This window comes from Paroedura picta, chromosome 9 (genome assembly GCF_049243985.1).
Source record: "Paroedura picta isolate Pp20150507F chromosome 9, Ppicta_v3.0, whole genome shotgun sequence".
NCBI lineage: Eukaryota > Metazoa > Chordata > Lepidosauria > Squamata > Gekkonidae > Paroedura > Paroedura picta.
The window spans coordinates 2,099,363-2,119,179 of record NC_135377.1 but is presented as its reverse complement, the minus strand read 5'-3'; the positions used below and the strand labels follow the sequence as shown (position 1 = coordinate 2,119,179).

The following is a 19,817-nucleotide window of genomic DNA, read 5'->3' as shown; positions in this document are numbered from 1 at the left end:
TGCAGAAGGCATTTAAATGGACCAAGATCCCCTTAAATGCCTTGAGACTCAAGAGTTCAAGCTGAATGGAGGAAGGCATTTAAAGGGACTGAGATTCCTTGAAACTCCTTTTCCCAGCCAGCCTGCTAGAAACAATGGAGGATGAGGGAATCCTCATTGGTTCTCTGCTCCAGTTTTTTTTACAACTTGTTTTTTTTTTTTTTTAGGAGAAGCATCAGTGACTAATAGGCTATAATGGAGAGAAAAACATGGCATTCTTGCATATTTACTGAATCTGAATACCATCCTGAAATTGGGATTTGGGAATATTGGAAAATACGTATATTTTTTTGGTTCAATATACCTGAACCAAAAAAATACAACATTGGGTTTTTTTTTCTTTAGCATCCCCCTAGACTCCTCCCCACACTCTGACCACTAATGGTATTTTGACTTGGCATCCAGAACGCCCATCCAGCTACTGTGGCTCACAGGCAGAGATTAATCTGCCCAGGCCACCCTTGAAGCCCGGGGCCAGCCACTCATCTTGTGGCAGGGAGGTCCACAAGAAGGCCGTCCACGGCATGAAGAAGCAAGTCCGCCCTTCTCATCAGCCAGCTGCAAGGGGCCATCCGGGGTCTACTTATTATGGAAGGGGGAGAACAGTTTCTCAATCCACTCATCTGCACCAGGCACCGTTTTGCAGGCCTGGCCCTTCTTGTCCACCCATTGCCTTTGTTCTAATCTAAAGGATCGGAAGACCCTTTTTTTCAGGGGCTGTGAAAGGGGAACGGGGCAGCAAAGGAAAGAGGGATGGCCTCTCCGGCCAGGTTTCGGTGGTGGGCCGAGGGACCTGAACTCACTTCCTGTTGCGCGCTTCTGTCAGCTCCATGAGTCGCTCCTGCGCCGCCCGCAGCTCGTCCAGCCGCTGCTGATAGCGCGAGTCGCAGTTGTTGCCCTCCTCGAAGCTGGACACCTGGTTGGAGAGCTCGCTGGCCCGATCCCGCAGCTGCTGGATGGAGGCGTAGAGGTTCTCGTCGTCTTCTTCCTGCAAGTGGGGGGGGGGGAGCAGATGAAGCCCTGCGCCCCTCAAGAAAACCCTGGGGCTCCCCGCCCTCTTCTGAAGGTGGCTTGAGGCCATTTGAGTCTTTCTTTCCTCTCTACCCCCCTGGCCTGCCTGTTCTCTCCCAAAGGGCCGGCGGCCTCTCTGGCGAAAAGAGTCATCCCCGGCTATTCTTGAGCTCCCTCAAGAGGCTGGTTCTTCCCCGGGCCATGAAAACTAGACTGTGGGTCATGTTTCTTCACCAAGGCAGCCTCCAACTCTGATTACGCACTCTCTGTTCGGTTGTACCTTGCTTTTCTCCACCTGAAGGGGATTATTCAATCTCACAGTTGGGACACCCATGGTCATCTAGTCCAACCCTCTGCCAAAACTCTGTGTGGTCCTTGGAGACCAAGTGTGGTCAAAGTTTTCTTGGGGTGCTCCCTACTTCCAATGCTGCCTGACATCTTAATGCAGCCAGCGTACCTTGGCATTGACGATTTCAATGTGGATCAGCAGAGCAGCGAGTTCGAGTTCTTCGCTGTAGCTGTTTTTCAGAGGCACTGACCGGTAACCTGTGAAGAGGGACCCAAATGGAATACAGCTCAGGAGACCAAACTAGTTCACAGAAGGTCAGCAAAACTGGGGGGTGGGACGGGAGATCTGGTCCTCCATGTTGGTCTGACTGGAGGGGCATCAGGCAAACTTCACCCAAGGGCCAGGACCTGCCTCCTTGAGATGGAGCTCCACCAAACACACTAAGATTGCTTTCCTGGGGGAGGCAGAAGACCCAGCATGGCACTCCTGACAGCAGCCAGGCAGGAAATGTGGAAGCAGTGCATGATGGGAAAGGGCCACTCCACCCCGCCCCCCTGCTCTGTTATTTTTAAAAAATAACTTTACTTATAGCCTTTCTCACTGCGACTCAAGGCAGATAGCAAGATGCATTGTAATTTTTTTTTTTACAAAAAGTATGCTTTAGAAAAAACAACTCTGTCCTTTCTTTCAACTCTGTGTTGCTTTACTCTGCCTTCCGCTTGGGATGAACAAGGCCATGGGGTCACAACCTGGCCCTTGAGGGCTGCAGCAAGAGTGGTCAACAAAAAAAAAAAAAACGCCCAGAGCTGCAAAGAAATGGGTAGTATGGAAATATAAATAAATAAACAAATAAAATTTGAGTCCAATCGGGCATCTTTAAGACCGACAAATACTTATTCAAGGTGTGACCTTTTGTGTGCATGCACACTTCCTCGGACAATGGAAGAGGGATCACAGTAGTACAGATATAAGGAGATAGTAAATTAGTGGCAAATTAGTGTCCAGATAGGCTTAGCCCTGGCTGCCCCCCCCCCCCAGCAGGCATCTTTCTAGAAGCTTCCAAAATCAGACAAGGTCCAGTGGGCACCAATGAACACACCCAGAGCTGTGCATAGCCCAAATCAGACTGCTGGTCCATCAAATCCATGGCAGCAGCTCAGAACAGCTGCAGCTCTCCAGGGTCACAGGAGATGCCTTTCACTGCACTTCCTACTTGGTCTGGGAGCTTCGTATCTGCGGGACCACCGCCCCCCCCCCCGTGCCCCTCAAAGGAGCCTACGCTCCAGCACACAAAATCTGCTCAAGGCCACGAAAAAGTCAATCTGGCCTTTTCGCTAGAGATGGCGGGATTTGAATTGGGAGCCTTCTGCATGCCATGCAGCCGCTGGGTCACATGCCATGCAGCAGCCCCTCATTAAAGGTGAGAGGAACAACTTAGACACAAGCAACAAACTAGGTGGAACAGAAGAGCACCGGAATCTGACCACTTTAGGACATCTGTCCTGGCCCCTCTACCTTTCCGTGGGAGTTTGGGGGGGGGGGGGAGGACGCCTACCTGTTCTGAGGCTCTTGACGGGGAAGGTGGCTTGTGCCAAGAAGTTGGGGTCGCTGAACATGTCCTCCTCGTAGACCACAAATCGCAGGAAGGCGAACTCAGGGTTGTTGATGTCAAAGACAAACTGCTTGACGAGCCAGACGGGGTTGAGGCCGTTGTCAGCTGACGGAGGGGAGGGGGGGAAGGAGGGAAACAAGCCCGGTGAGAGAGTGAGAAACAACTCGGAACCCTAACAGGCATTTCCGGACAAGAGAAGGACCCAGAGAGTCTTGGCTCCAGCCCCGGAGAATGCCGCTCTTTGGAGGCATCAAGCTTCGTCCTCACTGATAACCCTCTTCCTTGCCTCCTAGACTTCTACTTGCGAGTCCTGGTTCTCAAGACAACAGGCTGGGCCTGCATACCAAAGGATTCCCTTCAGCTGGTTGGAGCAGGCCTGGGTCAGGAGCGCTGGGTTATTCTTGTGCCTGGGAGATGCTGGCTTTCTGTGCAACATTCTTGGATTGTTCATAAAGGCAGAAGAGGGAGGGCCACGGGCCTCCTCTAGAGCTCCCATGGACCTCCGGGGGTCTGTGGGCCCCTGGCTGGCAATTCCTGTTTTAGAAAATGGGTGGGGCATTCTGTCTCATGCAGAGGCCAGCTAGCTGTGCATGGTGACCTAGTTTCCCACCCACCCCTTCCTTGTGCATGCCAAAGTACGAGCACCTGGGCCTTATAGGTACATTGCTTTGAACACCAATTGCTCAAATCACATGGAGAAAATGTACAAAAAACCCATAAGGAATTCCGAAGCGTTCCATGACGGGTGGTGGTAATACAGAGGGAAGCCCTGGCTTCATGAGCAACCTGGTCCAAAGGAGAACCAGCTTTGCCTTGCAGAAGACAGACCAGCTGCCCCCCCCCCTCCCCCAATATATATCCCTTACCCACAACCTCTGTCTTGTTCTTGCTGTTGTCAAACTCTGAGCCGCACACCTCCACCTCCACAAAGGGACAGACGATGCTGCGGCCGTTCTTGGGTAGATGCCGGGCCCCTAAGATCTGTGAGGAGGAACACTGGGTTGAGTCAGACGGAGAGGGAAAGGATTGGGTCCAGCAGCACCGTAAAGACCCAACAGGGAGAAAGCCTTCAGGAGTCAGAACTCCCTCCTCTGCTGTGGGGCGGAAGAGCGAACTGGATTACGTGGACTCCAAAAGCACAGGAAAGCCCACTGAAATTTCAAGGGTAGAAAGCTCCAAGAGCCGAGGGTCCCTCTGGCAGTCAGCAGGCACCAGGGGTGTTCTCACGCCTGCTAAATGACGCCGTTTGTATCCCCTGCCATGACTGTTTGCATTTTGCCATTTCACACAGGACAAGCGAGAGGCAGAGGGCGTGGGAACTGAACGGAAAGCGCGTCACAGTGTGTGTGGAGGCGCCCCGTATCTGACAGGGGGGAGACTCTGACTCCAAGGCTGCCCCTCAAGAAACCTCAATGTTCTTTCAGGTGCTGCAGGGTCAAGTCTAGGGTTGGGCGCGTCGGCGTCCGAAACGGCCGTTCGCACCCGAAGCAGCCATCCGGCTGCTTCGGGCGCGAACGGCTGCTTCGGACGCCGACGCGCCCAATCCTACAAGCCTTGCTCTTCAACTGAATCCAGTGAGGGTAATTCTTCGCACCGGAAACCGATCCGGTCTCTAAGGGTGGGTGGGGGTGTCTGTGGGCTATCCCAGCCCCCTCCTCCCCTACGACTCCCGTCCTGGTGCCCCCGCAAATCACCCACCTGCAGCTGAACCGTAATGGGCTCCACCAGCTTCAGGCTGCTCTTGTCGAAGGGGTCAAACTGGTCGTCCCGCATGATGTCCGGCTGCAGCACGTAGCCGCTGCGCCCCCCCAGCATGAAGAGCGCCTGGTTCAGCTGCATCGGCTTGTCTGGAAGCACAAACCCAGCAGAGCTCAGCCACAAGACATGGCATTAAGTTCCACAGGAACATGCAGGGGTCAGTTTCCAGGGGGCAGGGGTGGGGAACCAGGCTGTGCCACTGAGTTACAGCCCCACGTCCTAGCGTCCTCTTATGAATTCCTGTTTGTGAGAGACAGGCACGCTCCTTGCAGCTTCTCCCTGTAGAGTGCCACACAGTTCTTATAGGATTGGCCTCATTTTGGAACACAGCTACACCCTCCTCTATTCCTATGGCCTGTGATAATGGTGAGTATTGCAAAATCTACACTATGCATGATTCAATAGCCTATGAAGACTATCCTACAGGGGGCACCAGAGTTGTGTAGTTAGCATCATTAGATCAATAACGTCCTAGTAATTTTCAGATAATCTCCTCCTGCATCCTGCTTGGCTCAACTGGAGACTTCCTGTTCCACTGAGCCCACTTCCTCCCTGCTTGCCACCAGAAAGAACAAGTCAGTTAGACTGTTAGGACTCTCTCTCTCTCTCTCTCCTCTCTTTCTTTACAAAGCTGTTTCTCCTCTCAATAAAGTGATTTGTTCTTCAAGCACCCTTTGCATATTTAACATCAATGTTGCCACAACTTATGGGAGATTCTCGGGGTGAGAAGCCAGGAGGGGTCCCTCTTTTGCTTAGAATCCTAGAGTGGGAAGGGGCCATACAGGCCATCTAGTCCAAACCCCTGCTCAATGCAGGATCAGCCCAAACGCAGGACCCTCAACGCAGGATCAGCTTCTCTCGTGTGGGGAGATTGGAACTCTTATTGATCGCCATCTGGTTAATGTATCAAGGGGTGTTTTTAGGAGCTTTTATTGTGTTTTATGGTGGTGGTGTAAACCACAACGAGACTTTTCAAGAGAGGCGGTATATAAATGTAAAAATAAATAAAAACCCAGCCTTGACCTGCCCTGGTCCCAGGGACAGCGGTGCCCGCCACCCATCTCCAGTGAGCTGCCAGAAGAAAGCTGGCCTCACCGCCAGGTTCTGCCCACGGGACCGATGGCACCAATGGACTCCTTCTGAGTCGGGCCTTTCTCTGGAAGCCCTTCTGGGTCTGCCCCTGCGCCTGAAGGGCTGCCGGAGAGGGGGGAGTTACCGGGCGTCTGGAAGTTGAGGGCGACCAGCTGGCTCCCGCAGAGCCACATGGGCAGGGGGTCGTAGTTCGAGGAGTCGAGGCGCTGCCCTTTGGGGTAGACCCGGCTCAGCTGCCGGCGGTTGTACTGCAGGAATTTCTTCCCCTTGCTGCGGTTGGCGTACTTCTCGGCCTTGGTCTCGGGAAAGGAGGACATGTCCCGGGAACACACCTTCTCGGTGCCGATCTCTAGAAGGGGACGCAGGACAAAGAAGGAGAAGGAGAGAGCTGGTTTTTATACCTGGCGCTTCACTTTCCCCAAGGAGTCTCAAAGTGGCTCGCAGTTGGGTGTGGGTGTGTGTGGATGGGTGGAGGGGGGGGAAACACTCACTTTCCTCGTCAAAAGGCACCGGGCGGCAGTAAACCACCAGTTCGGAGAGCTCCAGAGCGATCTTCTTCCTGCGCTCCATGATCTTCCCCTCCTGCATCTGCACAGGAGCAACCAGAGAAAGACGTCAGCGTTTCCACCCAGCTTTTGGGCCTTTGGTTTACTTACGCTTCAGTCCGCTTCAACAGCTACTTGGCAAATGGATCTCCCTACTCCATGCATTAAAACCCACTTGCCAAGTGCACTGGAAGTGTTATTTTGCACATGTGGCAGCACCCAGCACCTCCGCAAGAAACACCCAGGCAAGAAAGCAGCAAGGAAAGCCCCCCCCCCCCCTTGTTCCTAAACTCAGCCCTGGATATTTAGCACAGACGCTCTCTGCCTTCCCAGAGAGGAGCAGGAAAGCCAGGGGCAGGCTGGGCCCTTCCCAGATTCACCTGCCTGTCTGTGAGGCTGCAGGGATGGGGGGCAGACTGGAATGGGAGATAATGCTATAAGCAAATAGCTCCAGGTGTACACAGAAGTGTATGATTGGTTACAGGCTTATGGGGAGCAGCTGTGGTTCAACGGGAGAGACTCTGCTTGGCCTGCAGGAGGTCCCAGGTTCAATCCCCGGCATCTCCAGTTCAAAGGACCAGGCAGGAGGGGATGGGAAAGGCCTCATTAATATATTAATGAAAGTTGGGGAATTTATAATCTGACTTTCTGCCTTCACAAGAGCCACCAAGCCAGTTAATAATGTAGAAGAAGATGACGAGTGGGTTTTTATACCCCGCTTTTCATTGCTTGAAGGAGTCTCAAAGCGGCTTCCAATCACCTTCCCTTTCCTCTCCCCACAACAGACATCCTGGGAGGGAGGTAAGGCTGAGAGAGCCCTGATATTAGTGCTTTGTGAGAGCAGCACGATCAGGGCTGTGATGAGCCCAAGGTCACCCAGCTGGCTGCAGGTGGAGGAGCGGGGGATCAAACTCTTAACCACACCCCACACTGGCTCTGCCTAACCAGACCTCCATGTTTCAGTTACATCAGAATAAGCTGTTTCTTTCTAGCTTGTGAGGCTCAGCAGATACGGGCCTGGGATCTTTCTTGCCCTGTGTCCTCCCCATGAGCTCCCCTGCAGAAGGGCTCTCCTTGACAGTCCGCAAGGTGAAATTTGTTCCTCTTCTTTTCCAAATACACTTCAGAGGTCTGTCCTCTGGTCACCTACTTTTTTGGGGGGCGGGGGGGGGCATAGTTTCAACTTCAAAAGGCCTCCCAGTCAAATTTTAAGTCCCTTCCTCTTTCTTCCTCCTCCTCCTCTCCTCTTTCCCTACTTCAGCCTTCTTCTTCCCGAAGCCTTCTTTGTTCGCGATCTGATTGTGTGTCCTCCCCCCCCCCCAAGATCAGCAGCTCCTTTGAAATGCCCACCTTAAGACCGAAAACCCTCCCTCCAGGGCAGGCCCCTCCGGTGACTCACCCTGGCATCCGCATTCTGCGTGGCTTCCCGGATCTTGGCCACCCAGTCGTTGAGCTCCTCCTGGGTGTCTGCAGCGATGTCCAGGGACTGGGAGGGGAGAGTCATCTGCTGGGAATGGACGGTGAAGACAAATGGTTTGGAGCTCCTCCCGTCTTTGGCGATCACTACAAGGACACCAGAGGGGGGGGGGGGGGCTTTTACTGGAAATGCCCCAACCAGCCAGGCCTGCTCTTCAGGCTACAGGTTGGGGAGGGGGAACGTGTCGCTTGGGTCAAAACTCTTGCCTTTTGGGGAGTACGGCAGGTACTTCCTCATCGAGGATAACAATAATCCTCAGCCTTTACCTACAGCTTCTTGTGTTTCACACACACCGTCCTGCAGTGATCCTTACAACAGCCCTGAAAGGTAGACTCACTGCTCAAGTTAAGCACACTAGAAATAACTGATTTTGGGTTTCTACTTTGGCATGTGGAATGGGCCTGTGTGAGTGATATTGAGGGCGGGGGCGTCCAAGTGGCTACTCCAGAGAGCTAGGGAAGGCAGGAAGTCCCTCTATGGACAAAGTTAGGGGGCTTTCAAAAGCAGAGACCCACCAGGTGGACCTTCTGATGGCCCCTGGGCTTTGGCCACTGTGTGACACAGAGCGTTGGACTGGATGGGCCACTGGCCTGACCCAACAAGGCTTCTCTTAGGTTCTTATGTGTGGGGCAGAGATGCTCTGTATGCTCAGGGGACAAAAATGGGAGGGCTTCTGGCTCTGCTGGTGACCCTTCTGAGTATTGAAGTGGAGGGCCCATTTAGGTAGTTCTACCCTATTTTTGTCCCCCAATGAGGACATAAATTTATTTATTTATATTTATACTAGGGGCCAAGCCCGTTGCATTCAGGAATACAACAGATGCTGGATTAATGGGGTGGGGTGAAAGAACTCTGCAGATGACCTCCCCCTCCCCGCAGGACCTGGAAAGGCTTCAGGCAGCTGTCAGGGAACTCACCAGCAGGGGCAGCTCTCACACAGCAGGGATCTGCAGCCTCCGAGCCTCAGAGGGAAGTGGAAGGAGGAGGAGGTGATCAGAGGTGGGGGACAGAAGGCGATTGGCTGGCCGCTGGAGGAGGCACTCAGGGGCGGGACAGCTGCCCTGAGTGGGTGTTGTGCTGAGTGGCACTTAAGCCATGAAACACGCTCCTCCTCCAAGGCCTTATCAGAAATATATTATGTGGAACAGATTTATTTATATGCTAGTGGGGTATATATATAAATATAGCCTATAACTATGGAGAGGGCAGGGGGGTAAATTGCCAGGAAGGGCAGGTGACAATAAAGGTGCCTAAGAGGCTGGACGATAATAGCTGAGCCCGGATTATCAAGAGCTGTGAATAGCTGCAAGCTGCCCGACTAGGCCATGAGTTCAGAAACGGACATGAGAAGACGTTCGGGTCCAGGGGCAACCTCAGGGTCAGCAAAGGTCAGCTCTGGGTGCCAGCAGGAACTGAGAGAGCAGGTATGTGCAGACCCATGCTCCTTCACTTATACTGGAACAGATTTCCTCACATATTGGGGGGGGGGGGGGTCAGTTGCCAGCAGGGGCTAACTGGATCCAAGATGGATAACTGAGCCATAGATACAATTAATATTGCAACAGAACACTTGGTGTGTAAGATGTGTAAACAGCAGCAAATTGGCATAAACAGATGATAAAGGAATAAACAGCAGAGGTGAGAACAGAGTTTGAATCCAGAGCCCCACTCCCTTTCTCCTGTCAGTTCACTAACTCTTGTACTGCAGCCAGGCCTTGCTGGCAATTAACCCCACCCCACCCCACCCCACCGCCCTGCCCTCTCTCGACCTATAGGTCAGGGCTGAGAACATTCTGCTTCACTCCCCCAAGTCCTTTCTTAGTTCTCCGATGTGCACAAATGAACAAGGGAGCGTCCAGGGGTGCTTTGTGGACACCCTTCCTCCCAATATGCTTTGGGACCCCCCTCCCCCTTAGACACTTACCTATATGGCAAGAAGGGACGTCAATAAACCCTTTCAAGAAGTTCCCCAAGGGACTGTTTTCTGCTGACTGAAACAGAGAGAGGGAAAAGGGCACGGAAGGGGGGAGAGCACAGAAGTGGTCAAGACCCCAAGTATTTCTGTAGCTACGGAGAGGAGGGCAAAGCTCCAACCCTCTTCCTGCTGCCCTGTCATCACCAAAGGCAAATATCACTTGCTCTGCACAGATCTGACATTAACCACTCTGCGATGTTCAGTATACATTAAAACACACTGGAAGAACATAACCCTGAATGGATGAATCCTGTTTACGGGATTGGGGTTCTAATGCCAGAGCTCTCGGTAATCAGGAAAGCCGTTAGGAATGCGGCAGATGCAAGCGGGTAGCTGGGCTGGTCTGAAGTACATCAACATCATTAGAGTCCAATCAGGCACCATTAACACCAATTCATTCATTCATTCATTCATTCATTCATTCATTCATTCATTCATTCATTCATTCATTCATTCATTCATTCATTCATTCATTCATTCATTCATTCATATTTTTATGTCGCCGCTCTCAAATGCCTTGCGATGGTTTACAAAAGTGATATAAAACACAATAAAAGACCCTGAAATAACCAATTAAAACATTTTTAGAACAACAACATAATATCAAGATGGCGGACAATAAAATATATACCCACTCCCCCTGTTTAGACTAATTTGCCACTCCTTGACTTCCTCCTCACGCCTGTACTCTCAGGATCCCTGCTCCACCGTCTGAGGAAGGGTGCCTGCACCCGAAAGCTCACGCCCTGAATTAACCCGTGTTGGTCTCACAGGGGCCCGATTGGACTCCCATTTTGTTTAGGATTGTGGTTCCAAGATAGTGATATTGTGATTTCTTGTGGTGAGGCTTCAAAACTTGGTCTCTCTTTCCCTCTTGTGCGGAGGGGGGATCCCTTCACCCTGATGCAATCTCATGCCGTTGGGAAAGGACTTTGACAGGGTTGAATGCAGGGGAACTTTGCACCTGTTGTGACCTGCCCTGGCAGACCACGGCCGCACAGCCCAGAATACCACGGCAGCTAGCGGACTCTGGCTGCAAAAGCCTTCGACAAAAGAGAAGATTGCTTTGAGCAGCAGTGAAGGCCCGGAACGGGCTGAGTCCTTGTTCCCAGAGGAGAAGCTGCTAACCGAGGCTTCTTTGGTGCTAGGGGAAAAGGGAGGCTCATGGCCTCCATCGGTGGGTCTTCTGTTTCCAAATCCTCCTGCCAAGTTTGCAGAACTATCGGGTTGGTGTCAGTGAGGCCCTGCCCTGCAGGTTCTGGGCCGTCAAGAAACCCTGGTTGAGAACGCCTGGCTTACAATCTAGCAAACAATTCTTGCCCCCCCCCCTCCAAAGACGATGACGGTGAAACAGTTTTGGAGATGATACAGGTATCTGTTATGAGAAGGACGATCTTATAAAAAATGCAAGATTTAACCTGGGAGGCGTGTCTCTGTGTCCATGTTTATGTTTCGAGAAGAAAGGGAGGAGGATTTGAACTCACGGCTTCATCCTGCTCGGGCACAGAGTTGTTCATGATCTCCTCCACATAGTTGGCGGGAAACCAGAGCTGCTTCTTGCCCCCGTAGTCTCCTCGCCACCTGAGAGGGGTAATAGGAACAAGGCAAGCAGACTGACTTGGGGGAGCACTTGGGTGTCAACACTGCATGCAAGAGGCAAGGAAACAGCCGGGATGGGAGAAAGAAAAGGAGCGGTTAAAAGAGACCCTGCCGCGCAAAAGAGGCTTCTTGGGCTGGGGAGGAGGTGGGGTCCTCTCCCTACCGATGCTTTGTGTGTTCCTGGAGATTCCGAGGCCTCCCACCGTGGCCACCATGTGGCACGGAAGGTCCAGCTGGAGAAGCCACTGACTTGACCCAACATGGCTTCTCTTGTGCTCTTAACCCCTGGCATCTCCACTCAAAAGGGCCAGGGGGCAGGTAACAGGAAACCACTGTTGCTTGAGACCCTGAAGAGCTGCTGCCAGTCTGAGCAGACAATACCGGATGCATCAAGGTCAGGCTCAGAAAGTAGCCTCATGTGTTGGGGATGGGCTGTAGCTCAGTGGTCAAGCTTCTCCCATGTTCAGTCCCGTTAAGAGGGTCAGGTGGCAGGTGACAGGAAAGACCTAAAGGGACTGGATGTGACGGACCCACAGTCTGATTCAGAAAAAGGCAGCCTTTGGGGGCGTTGAGGGGCTCGCACAGGACTCACCAGCCTCCGTCCTGCTTGTCTACGTTGTGAATGATGGCCTGTTTGCAGAAGGAAAGCTCATCCTCACGCTGGGCTTTGTAGTCATACAAAGCCTTCACCGTACACTAAGGAGGAAAGAGAGATGCCATCACTAGTCCTGGGCTGAAAATAAAAATGTCCGCATATTTTTGCCCAGGCAAACCAAGTGGAGGAGGGAGGGCCATGGCTCAGGGGGACAGCATCTGCCTCAGAGGCAGAAGGTCCCAGGTTCAATCCCCGGCAGCTCCAGGGGAAAGGGCCAGGCAGCAGGTGATCTGCATGGAGCAGAGAGGGAACTTTCTTCTCCTCTCCCAAAATGTGGGAACTGGAGGGCATCCAATGACGCTGGCGGGCAGTAGGTTCAGGACAGACAAAAGGAAGCACTACTTTGCAAAGAGAGTGATGGAAACGTGGAATTTGCTGATAGAGGGTGTTGTGGTGGCCACAGGAATAAACAACTTGAAAAGAGCTTGAAAGAGATTCATGGAGAAGGAGTTTTATCAACGGCTACTAGCCATGGTGACTGAGGGGAGCCTCCAGAATCAGAGGTCCGTATCCTCTGAAGCCCAGAGCCAGAAGCCAAAATCAGAAGGCCTGGGCCTCCATGCCCTGTTCTTGGCCCTCCAGAGGAACTGGGTGCCTTTTGTGTGAGACAGGAGGCTGGACTAGAGACAGGAGGCCTGGTCTGACCCAAAAGGCCCTTCTTATGGTCCTTATGAAAGACCTTGAACCTGAGGTCCTTGAAAGCAGCTGCCAGTCAGAGTAGACAAGTTTAGCCTCGATGGACCAGGAGTCTGATTCAGTATAATGCAGGTTCTTCTGTTTAAACCTCTGCAGGACCCCCGAGGACTAGGGAGTTGGTGGGAGCACCTAGTAACTTTTTAAGGAAAGAGAGGTTCAGCCCAGATAGCTGTGAAATGAGACCCGTCAAGACCTTGGCAGCTCACCTTGGCCACAGGCATCTTGTTGGCTTCCACGTAGAAGTGGGGGGTCCGCACCTCATAGAGTGCCCCGTAGTCCAGTTCCTGAAAGGACAAACTGGGATGTTATGGTGCAACAGCTGCTTCGTTCCCCATTCTCACGGGCAGTGAGCTCCTTCTTCTCCCACTAAAACCCCTTGCCCAGTTGAAGAAGAAGAAGAAGAGTTGGTTCTTATATGCCCGAAGGAGGCTCAAAGCGGCTTACAGTCGCCTTCCCATTCCTCTCCCCACAACAGACACCCTGTGAGGTGGGTGAGGCTGAGAGAGCCCTGATATCACTGCTCGGTCAGAACAGTTTTATCAGTGCCGTGGCGAGCCCAAGGTCACCCAGCTGACTGCATGTGGGGGAGTGCAGAATCGAACCTGGCATGCCAGATTAGAAGTCAGCGCTCCTAACCACTACACCAGACTGGACATTTTAGCAGCAGAGGAATTGTGCGGATCTAGATTAGGCAGGATCCAAGCCAATGGCTGCTTTTTTGCTCTCTGAACGCACAAAGCAACTTATACAACATGCACATACAGCCAAAGACAATCGGGATGCTGAAGGGATATAATCAAATGCAGGGGTCCAAAGGCAGAAGACAACAAACTGCAGTAAGTAAGCAAGACAGGCACAGACCCCCGCAGGAAGAATTCTGCAAGGGAAAATGAGACAAGCCCCTGGGACCCTGCTAAGAGCTGTGCCCTCCCTCTCTGAGTGGGGACTATGTGGGCTTCCAGGGGCCTGTAAAACAAGGGTCCCCAAAATGGCCCCTGTGGGCACCGTGCCATGTGCCGACATCCTTTTCGGTGCACATGTGTTTCTCAAAATGGGTAGGGCCAGGGCGCTTCTGACCCGCTATGCAGATTTTTATGGGTGTCGCCTTAACAGCAGCTGCCGACTCAGCGCCAGGATCTCCCCTGGGAGACGGAGGGTAAGCCGTGGCAGCCGTGCTGTGCCTGGTCATGGCTCCAGAGTGGTGTTGAGGCTAAAGAGCAGCGGACTCTAATCTGGAGAACTGGGCTTTATTTCCCGCTCCTCCACATGCAGCCAGCTGGGTGACCTTGGGCTACTCGCAGTTCTCCTAGAGCTGTTCTCGCAGAGCAATTCTCTCAGAGCTCTCTCAGCCCCACCCATCTCCCAGGGTGTCTGTTGCGGGGGGAGGAAGGGACAGGTGTTTCTAAGTCCCTTTGGGGCTTCTCCAGGTAGTGAAATGTAGGGCATGAAAAACCCAACTCTTCTTCTTCCTGCGGCAGCCATTTTGCAGCAGCCATTTTGAGTCTGGCTGCAACTCCTGTGGCGGCTATTTTGAGGCTGCTTCTGCCACATTGTGCCCAAAGGTCCGTGAGGGCTCAAAAAGGCTGGGGGCCCCTGCAGTGAAGCTTCACGGGACCCTCTGACCCCCTTTCCCCGGGAGGCGGCCTCACCGCCGTGCCCATCTTCTCCAGGGTGTCCTCGTTGATGGGGTAGCGCAGCTTCATCTTGCGGTAGAGGGGGTGTTTCTCGTAGTAGCTGACCAGGTCGAGGAGGCTCTCGAATTCGGCCGAGCTGCCCAGCATGAACAGGCGGCCCTCCTGCTGGATCCGGCAGTGCTTGATTTTGCCCTCCGCCCTGCAGCCATCGGGGACAGAAGGGCGGAAAAGAGACTCATCCAGGTTTCACTGGAGTGACGGGGAAAGGCTCCTGAGCCGGCGAAGGGAAGCCACTCCAGGATGTCTCTTGCCTGTGACTTGGCTGCCCTCTGAACTCCCACAAGGACACTTTAATGGTGAGTAAACAAACCCCCAAATGGCTGCCTATGTTTGAGCCAAGCAATTCCGGGGAGGAGAGCCATTTGCAGTGGGAGGGGAGGGGCACTGGTCTCTCCCCATGCCTTCCTATTTTCCTGTTGGGAGCCCCCTCCCCCAGCCCCCTCTGGGGATCTCCGGCTGTGGGCTTGCCCTCCCAGGCCATGTGGACACTCACCGAAAAGAGATGGCGTAGGAGTTGGGCTCACTGCGTTTGCGCACGAGGAAGGCTCCGTCCCGGGGCACTCGCATCAGCATGTGCTCGGCCTGCAAGCGGGTCAGGTTAGCATGGTACCACCTGGCGAGAGAGAACAAAGACCCTCAGGAGAGCCCTGCTGGGTCAGACCAATAGTCCATCTAGTCCAGCCTCCCGTCTCACCCAGGGGCCAGCCAGTCCCTCTTCAAGGCCAACAAGAGGGCAGAGAGGATGAGGCCTTCCTAAGAACGTGAGAAGAGCCCTGCTGGGTCAGGCCAGGGAGGGTCCGCCTAGTCCAGCATCCCCTGGGCAGAGAGGCTGAGGCTTTCCCCCTCAGGCTGCCTCCTGGCTCTGGGGCTCATCTGACCCATGGGAATTTTTGACCTGGCCGTCAAGCTCCTTAGGATCAGCTGGGGTCCCTGGCCCTCCAAGGCTGCAGACTGATGCTCCTGAAAACCCGTTAAAGTATTTCTGGGCCACTTGTGGACGCAAGAGCCACGTGGGGGTCTTCATCTCCTTTTCAGGGCCCACGGAAGAGTTTAACTCAGAGTGCTCAAAAGCAAAGTAGGGCTCGGAGTCAAAATCTGCCCACATCTTCTGACCCCCGGGGAAATTTCCACCCCACATTCCCCCGTGTAAGGGGGGGGGGTTTCCGTGCCACAGAAGCACCTCTCCCCTCCCCAACCTCTACCGGCTAACTCTCCGTCGCCTTCCAAGCCAAGTGCAGGCAGAGTCAGGAGGGCTACAGGAGAGCAAGGAGGATCGGGGTGGAGGGAGGAAGGGCCGGGCTTAGAGTGCTCACTCTTTGCTCTCGTGGGCGTTGGGCTGTGGCACGGGGTCCGTCAGCCGCATCTCGAACTCGTTGCAGCGCAGTGGCACCTCGCGGTAGTGGCCGATGAGGCTGTAGAGGCTTTCAAAGACCAGGTTGTCCGTCAGGTAGAACTTGGTGGCCCCGGCTTCCTGCCGGGAATGGATGCGGCAGTGCTGGACACGGCTGGAGCGCCTGCAGGAGGAAGGGAGGGAAAAAGGGTGGCAGGAGCGGTCAAGGGCAGCCCCTCCCGGCCAGGAGGGGCACAGGAAGTGGAGCCTGCCCCCCGGAAGCCCCTCGGACATCAGAACTGCAGTGGATCCAACTCCAGTCCCCTGCCACTCTGACCCCGGCCTCCTCCCGCCCCACTGAACATGGATTCGAGCCTTCCTCCAAGCGGAGTGGCTCCTGCAAAACAAAATTACGCTGAATTCTAAAGTGCCAAACGACGCCCAGGAGAGAACTTCACCCCTTTTCATTCCAAAGGGGAGCCTTTGGAAAGGCTGCAGGACATTTCACGCCGCGGAGGGTAGCTTACAACAAAGATAATAAAAGGCTCAGAATAATTAAAATAATTAAAACAATAATAAGATAAACTTTATTTTTGTATTCCCACCCTTCATATGGCACCCAGGGCAAGGAGCAACACAATAGTGTACAGCAATAAAAAAATAAAAATCTAAAACCACCGTCTCCATATCCCCTAACCAATTCCCAATCTTCAGTTTCCGGAGTGATCGTCCTTAATTCCCAGCAGTGGGGCCAGCACTACCTGTTGACCTTTCTGAGCCTCGACCACATGCCCCTGCGGAACTGCTTAAGTCCTTGCGGGGCTCTGATGTCTTTCAGCACAGTATTCCACCAAGCTGGAGCCAAGGCCAAGAAGGCCCCGGCCCCGGTCAAGGCCCATTTCACTGCCTTTGGGCCAGGGATCCTGAGCAGATCTAGACACTCTAGGGCAGGGCTAGTCAACCTGCGGTCCTCCAAATGTTCATGGACCAAAATGTGGAATTCGATGCCAGAGGATGTGGTGATGGCCACAGGAATAAACAGTTTTCAAAGGGGATTAAGAGAGATTCATGGAGGAGAGGTCTATCCACGGCTACCTGCCACGGTGATGGAGGGGAACCTCCACATTCAGAGGCACTCGTCCTCTCACTCCCAGAGCCAGGAGGCAACATTAGAGGAAGGTTTCGTATTCTACGCCCTGTCGTTGGCTCTCCAGAAGAACTGGCTGGCTGCTGGGTGATGCTGGGCTAGGACCACTGGTCTGATCTAGCAAGGCTCTTCTGATACTCTTCACTCGGAGTCTCCAAACCTTGAACCCTCAAAATGTTGCTGGTTTCCAAGGTGCCACTGGCCTCAGATCCAGGTGTTCTACTCGAAATCAGCTGCTCCTGCACCCTCCCTTGGAGCCATTCATGCTGCCTCTCCATATGCCAAGGGGCTTGTTACTACGGTGGTGCGCTTCAGCCGCCCAAGTGGCCGTTCGAGCCCGAAAGCAGGCAGCGCCGCAGATGCGGCGCTGCCTGCTTTCGGGCTCGAACGGCCACTTGGGCAGCTGAAGCGCACCACCCTACTTGTTACAGCCACGAACACGCTCGCAGGCCCGAATGTGTGAAAAGGAGCCAAGCTCTCTTCCACCGGGGCAGATCTGTGCTTGCATCAGGCTCAACTCTTTCTGGGCAGCGGGGTGCCCTCGGCAGACGTGGCCTACCAGAAGGAGAGGGTGTAGTCGCCCACAAAGGTCTCGCTCTCCCGCACCAGGAACGTGCCGTCCTTGCCCCCCGTCTCCGTGCAGTATTCGTGCAGCAGCTTCTCCGCAGTCTGGCGGCCGTCTCGGCCTCCGCCCAGTTTGCCGTGGAACCATCTCTTGGTGAAGTGCAGCTCATTGTTGTTAAACTCCTAAGAAGGCAGACGGAGGCGAGAATGCAGTTAGCATGCCAGGCTGGGACCTGCGAGACCCGGGTTCGAATCCCCACTCTGCCTTTCCTACCTCACAGGATTGTTGTGAGGATAAAAAAAGAAGAGAGGCGGATGTTGTTAGAATAAGCGAGATCTGTACTGTGCATGATTCAAAAGCATATGAAGAATATCCTATAGGGGGCGCTGCAGGAGACGTGTATTTAGCATAGTTGGAAAAATATCAGGATATTTTTCAAATATTCTCCTGTTTTGACTGGCTCATTTGGAGACTTCCTGTCCCCTTGAACACGCTTCCTCCCTGCTTGCCTCCACAACAGAAAGAATGACTGCAGGCAAGACAGTTAGGAATCTCTCTGGGATAGTCATGAAGCAAATAAGTAAAGAAGTAAAGAAATGCAAGATCAACCCTGAAAGCAAACACCACCAGAAATTATGAACCGCAGCGATGGTAAAGATCACAACCAATAAAGCACCGTAACATAAATGAACAGAGGAATTATCCACTGATCAGAAACTTGCTGACATCAACAGGTCAGAGCTGGGAACTTGAGGATGCAGGATGAGGCAAAGGAGAGGGAGAAAAGTGGACTCTTTTGTGGACACCTGACTTCTTTCAGGGCAGGGGAGACCACAAAGCATGGCTGGAGGGAAATAATTTCACCTGCCTGGAGATTCCTCAAAAGCCAAACCTTGCTTGTAGCAGCACCACACTAAACCTGATTACGATGGGCTGACTCTTCCAAGCCTCATTGCCTTCACTGGATACGGGACATGCTACTGGCCCCTCCCATCCTGCAATTCAGTCCCATTATCACAGTCTCCTTGGGATTCTGTCCTTCAGTTCCCTTGAAATTAGAGCCCCGGGCCTCTTAGGGAGAAAGGACCTCGCCTTGCCCACACTTCTTCCCGGCAGGAAACGCACCTCTTTCTGCTCCGGTTCTTCCTCATCTTCGTTGGACTGGTAGCGAGAGGTCTCCTCTGAGTAATAGATCTTGTTGCTGGTCAACACAAAGTAGTGCGGGCTCCAAGTCTGTAATGGAGAGAAAAGCGTCAGAGATGGGGTGGGCAGAAGGCAGGCTGGACTGTGGGGAAATCTCCACCAGGAAGCAACTCCTCAAGGGGCTAGTCCCTAAGCCCCAGAAGCAGGTGAGGAAGGGTTCACGGCTCTCCTCAAATGGTCCATTCAAGCTCACACCCCCACTCCTAATCTTCAGAGGCTTCAAACTCAGCCCCTTTACAGGACCAGGCATTGAGAAAGTATCGGGGACATGGTCTCTGGGGGGCCACCAGGAGCCCACTGCATTCTTAGCGCAGCCCCCAAGATTCTGCGGCTGCACCCGTGGGCTAGGCAGGCAGCCACATTCTCCCGGGGCCCTGACCAAAAGGGAGGCAGCAAATGACCACAGAACTGGCCTGTGCAATTGAAATCACATAAGGACAAAAGAGGAGCACTGCTAGATGAGACCAGGGAGGGTCCATCCAGTCCATCCTCCCGTCTCACACAGGGGCCAACCCTGATGTTGCCTCCTGCCACTAGGATTCAGAGGCTGACTGCCTCTGAACATGGAAGTTCCCTTCAATCACCATGGAAGAGCCTCTGCTTTACATCTCCAGTTTGCAGAAAGGACCAGGCAGTAGGGGAGGGGAAACACCTCTGCCTGAGACCCCAGAGAGCAGCTGCCAGCCTGAGCAGACAACACCGACCTAGACGGACCAAGGGCCTGATTCAGCAGACGACATCTTCAAGCGGACTTCACAGTCCAGCCACTAAGCAGCCTGAAGCCTGGATGTTGCAAACATCAGCAGAAGGGGAGTTGCCCAGGGTCTCGCCCCATTTTTGAGGGGTCCCAGTTGGGCAACGATCCTTCCTGTCTGCAGAGCGGGCAGTGCCACCCCTGGCGACAGGAAGGGCTCGCTCCCAACCTGGAGGCCAGCTCCCAGGCATGCAGGGATGCTCATGCGGCTCTCCGTCAAACCCAGCAGCCCGTCCCTGCCCTCACGTGGTCAATCGGGTCCTCCAGGTAAAGGATGCCGTTCTTGATGGAGTTGCTGATGTCGTTCTCGGAATAGCTGGCCATGGAGACCTCTTCGTACAGGTTCCCTTCCACCAGCTTCTTGTGCTGCAAAGCA

The 19,817-nt window shown here is 53.6% G+C and overlaps 1 protein-coding gene across 1 annotated transcript in view; it reads right to left on the bottom strand.

Annotated features, from left to right (window-relative positions):
- LOC143844352 (1-phosphatidylinositol 4,5-bisphosphate phosphodiesterase gamma-1-like) overlaps positions 1–19,817 on the bottom strand; it is a 64,783-nt gene that overhangs the window by 3,458 nt on the left and 41,508 nt on the right. The window contains exons 14-31 of the mRNA XM_077351317.1: positions 19,688–19,807; positions 18,610–18,717; positions 17,479–17,666; positions 15,756–15,956; positions 14,936–15,055; positions 14,398–14,581; positions 12,955–13,032; positions 11,990–12,093; positions 11,283–11,379; positions 9,748–9,814; positions 7,746–7,909; positions 6,293–6,389; positions 5,926–6,150; positions 4,650–4,798; positions 3,818–3,932; positions 2,895–3,056; positions 1,508–1,596; positions 843–1,027 (exon numbers count right to left, since the gene is read on the bottom strand). Coding sequence (XP_077207432.1) covers positions 843–1,027; positions 1,508–1,596; positions 2,895–3,056; positions 3,818–3,932; positions 4,650–4,798; positions 5,926–6,150; positions 6,293–6,389; positions 7,746–7,909; positions 9,748–9,814; positions 11,283–11,379; positions 11,990–12,093; positions 12,955–13,032; positions 14,398–14,581; positions 14,936–15,055; positions 15,756–15,956; positions 17,479–17,666; positions 18,610–18,717; positions 19,688–19,807 — 2,453 coding nt within the window. The remainder of the gene's footprint in view (positions 1–842; positions 1,028–1,507; positions 1,597–2,894; positions 3,057–3,817; positions 3,933–4,649; positions 4,799–5,925; positions 6,151–6,292; positions 6,390–7,745; positions 7,910–9,747; positions 9,815–11,282; positions 11,380–11,989; positions 12,094–12,954; positions 13,033–14,397; positions 14,582–14,935; positions 15,056–15,755; positions 15,957–17,478; positions 17,667–18,609; positions 18,718–19,687; positions 19,808–19,817) is intronic.